This window comes from Aplysia californica, unplaced genomic scaffold, assembly GCF_000002075.1.
Source record: "Aplysia californica isolate F4 #8 unplaced genomic scaffold, AplCal3.0 scaffold00174, whole genome shotgun sequence".
Lineage (NCBI taxonomy): Eukaryota > Metazoa > Mollusca > Gastropoda > Aplysiida > Aplysiidae > Aplysia > Aplysia californica.
In genome coordinates this window covers 584,995-589,084 of record NW_004797444.1, presented here as the reverse complement: position 1 = coordinate 589,084, position 4,090 = coordinate 584,995, and the positions used below count along the sequence as shown (strand labels likewise).

Genomic DNA, 4,090 nt, shown 5'->3' with positions numbered 1-4,090 from the left:
AGAGGGACACATGACGTGATGATACACGATGGGGGACATAATTATCACCTCTAGGAGGCCTGACTCCAGGTGCTCCATGCAGCTGGGGACACACACAGAGGGACACATGACGTGATGATACACGATGGGGGACATAATTATCACCTCTAGGAGGCCTGACTCCAGGTGCTCCATGCAGCTGGGGACACACACAGAGGGACACATGACGTGATGATACACGATGGGGGACATAATTATCATGTCATGCGACGAAATGTTTTAATATACGGTGGGGACATATCATGTTATGTGACTCTAGGTGCTCCATGAAGCTGGGGACACACACAGACACATAAGGGGACATGTTATGTGACGAAACGTTTATATATGGTGGGGACATATCAATTGACTCTTGGTGCTCCATGAAGCTGGGGACACACAGGGCAACATGAGGTTTAGTTCTAGTTTGAGTAAGAGTTTTACGGCTCTTGCAACACAATAAGGTCATAATATAAGTGCCAAAGATTAGAGGTGTTACAAGAGTACAAGAGAGTAACAAGTACAAAATTGAAGGAGGAGAGATCAGGACGATAGATGTATGATAGGAAAGAAGGAGCAAACCACACTAGAGCACCCACCAACCACCCACAATGTTTATCCGTGACGGCGCGTGACGCACTGTTTAATCACAATGGGATCATATCACATGACCCAACAATTATACACAGACGCCACAATAAGATATCACATGACCCAACAATTATACACAGACGCCACAATAAGATATCACATGACCAAACAATTATACACAGACGCCACAAGAAGATATCACATGACCCAACAATTATACACAGAGACACAACAAGAAGATATCACATGACCCAATGTTTATACACAAGACATCACATGACCCAATATTTATACCCAAGAAGACATCACATGACCCAATGTTTATACACAGAGACGCCACAAGAAGATATCACATGACCCAATGTTTATACACAGAGACGCCACAAGAAGATATCACATGACCCAATGTTTATACACACAGACGCCACAAAAAGATATCACATGACCCAATGTTTATACACAGACGCCACAAGAAGATATCACATGACCCAATGTTTATACACACAGACGCCACAACAAGACATCACATGACCCAATGTTTATACACACAGACGCCACAACAAGATATCACATGACCCAATGTTTATAGACATTTCTCTGACAAGAAAAAATGTTTACAAACTGAAACACACTACCAAGACAAAATATTGACCGATTGATATACACTGACGAGACCGATTTTTGTTTTATGTTTTGACTGGAGTCTTACGGCCCTTGCAACACAATAAGGTCATAGAAGTGCTGAAGATTAGAGGTGTTACAAGAGAGTGACAAACACACAAAAAGAAGGAGGAGAAATAAAGACGATAGATGTCTGATAACTAAAGCAAGGAGCAAACCACACCAAAGCACCCGCCAACCACTCACTGAGAACATCAACCATCTCCAAAGCTCACCAGGCTTAGACTATTTAGTTTTAGTAAGAGTTTTACGGCACTTGCAACACAATAAGGTCGTATAAGTGCCGAAGAACAGAAGTGTTACAAGAGAGTAACAAACACAAAAAAGAAGTTTTAATTTTAGTAGAGGTTCATTAAAAAAAAAATTTGTGGAGGTTTTATGGCGCTCGCAACTGCATGAGGTCATATGAGCGCCAAGGGGTGGATGTCAACAGAGAAGTCATTACAGGGAATCAAGCTTACTCTGCTCACCTCTCTAGCTTCAACAGCATAAAGTCTGCTTTGACTATCAAGGCACCCCGAAAATAACAGTTCACAAGAGTGTGACAAACATACAAAAGAAGTAGAGGAAAATGACGATAGTAAGGATGAGGAAAGAAAAAGCAGCAGTTCCCTGTTGTAGATCAGGCACAGTATGAGCATGACATTGACAAGTCAGCCCATTTACAATTCTACTATGTATAAGAACATGGTTAATATCCCCTTTTTGGCAATGGTCTAAAGACAACTTCAGTCAGTAGTACTGCCCGGGGGGGTCAATAGATATTTGATAAGAAGCAAGGAACAAACCACATCCGAGCACCCGCCAATCACCCACTGAGAATGTCAACCATCTGGAAACCTCACAAGGCTTCGACTCTGAAGTCGTGACAAACACAGACCAACTCTCATCCAACCACCAGACCTCAAGTAGGAGTGTACTTACTTGGTTTTGATAGTGGTGACTACCTGGTGTACATAGTTCTGATCCCACGGCTGAAAACAGAAACAAAAAGAGTTGTTTAGGTAAGTGTTTTACGGCACTTGCAACACAATAAGATCATATAAGTGCCGGAGATAAGATGTGTTACAACAAGAGAATAACAAACACAAAAAAAGAAGGAAGGGAGATAAAGACGATAGTTGTTTGATAGGAATGGAAGGAGCAAACCACACAAGAGCACCCACCAACCACCCACAAAAAAGAGTTGACAGTGTCACTGTATAGTATGTGGGTCAAGTCAGGGACATCTGCGAGTCAGTAATGTCGTGACCTCCGTGCTCAAGACAATGGACATAAAATGGTCGCTTTTAAGGACAAGCGGGCTAACCCAGGTTTCGGGAGTTTCCAGAAGTCTTGACCTACACCAGAAGTGGGCATTGCCCTACCTATAGGAGAAGTTTGGTTTCATTGGTGTGTATATTTGTTTCATTTTTAGAGAAAACTCTCCTCGTCTTTTAATGAAACTGAAAAGGGGGCAAAAACTTTACCTTCATTTTTCTCAAAACAGCAATGTGAAGATAGACAGAGGCTTAGTGTAACGGGAAGATAGATTCAGGCTTTGCATAATGTCAGGATAGACTCAGGCTTAGCGTAATGAGAAGACAGGGCAGAATCAGGCTTAGAGTAATGGCGGACTGACCTCAGCGATGAAGAGCACGATGACGCAGTCTCTGCTCTCCTGCTGGTTGAGCGCGCCGATGAGAGAGGTGAGTGTCTTCACCAGGTACGACGCCTTGTCTCGCTTGATGGTCGGCAGACCTATGGCGATGTTCACTGAGGGGAGACAGGAGGAGAAAAAGGAAAGTTCAGTTCCCATTTTGATTTGCTTAACTCTTTAAGTATGAAAATTTTTCCACAATTTTACGCACCCACGCGCTTAGGGTGCTACTTTAAACTAGCTAAAGTTTCGTAAAATATTGGTTGCTTTGCTTTTGGGGAGTGGGGTGGGGGGTCCGTTGTTCTTATTTTCACCAAAAAACAACAACAAAACAAAAACCGAAGTCCGGTGAAAAAGATGGAAACCGTTGTACATACACATACTTTGTTTTGCTGAAGTTTATGCACTTCCTTGTTTTAGTAAGAGTTGAACAGCACTTGCCACACAGTAAGATCATAATGTAAGTGCTGAAGATTAGAGGTGTTACAAGAGAGTAAAATACATAAAAATGAAGGAGGGGGAGATAAGGACGATAGACGTTTGATAAGAAAGAAGAAGCAAACCACACCAGAGCACCCACCAACCACCCACACAGGAGGAGAAAAAGTAAAGTTCAGTTGCCCATTCTGATTTGTTTAACCTTGTGCGAAATATCCGGGATCATCTATAGAGGTTGCTGCAATGTCTTACTCCCAATTTGTTTTAGAGAGCGTTTTACGGCATAATTACCATGACAATTAGTATGTATGTAGTATAGGGTTTTACGGCGCTCGCAACTGGTAAGGCCATATGAGCGCGCGAAACACAAGTTGTTTATTTTCGCAAAAGTTTACTGCACGGTTGGTTAGCTTTTAGCCTTTAAAATGTTAAAATTTTAATAATCAGTGTAGACATATATACATTTTCGATCTAAAATAATTTTTCAAGTTAACATAAAAATTTTTAATAAAATCAAATTCACTCTACAACTCGCCATAAAGGCCAATGGCCTTTATAAAATTTAAAATTCTGCTGGGAACAGCGACGGAAAAAATATCTTGTAATTTCTTGCATTTATAGAATTTCCTTCGGATCTCTTCAAAGTCTAGACATTCTGTTAAGATGTGTCTAATGGTAAAATCTGTGTCGCATTCGACACAGAACGGCTTCTCATCTCCCTGT

At 41.5% G+C, this 4,090-nt stretch overlaps 1 protein-coding gene across 1 annotated transcript in view; it reads right to left on the bottom strand.

Moving 5' to 3' along the window:
• Positions 1 to 4,090, bottom strand: part of LOC101857335 (alpha-1,3-mannosyl-glycoprotein 4-beta-N-acetylglucosaminyltransferase A) — a gene marked incomplete at its 5' end in the record, with an annotated part of 45,254 nt that overhangs the window by 8,891 nt on the left and 32,273 nt on the right. Inside the window, 2 exon segments of the mRNA XM_013082442.1 lie at positions 2,215 to 2,264; positions 2,912 to 3,045. Of these exon segments, the coding sequence (XP_012937896.1) occupies positions 2,215 to 2,264; positions 2,912 to 3,045 (184 nt within the window).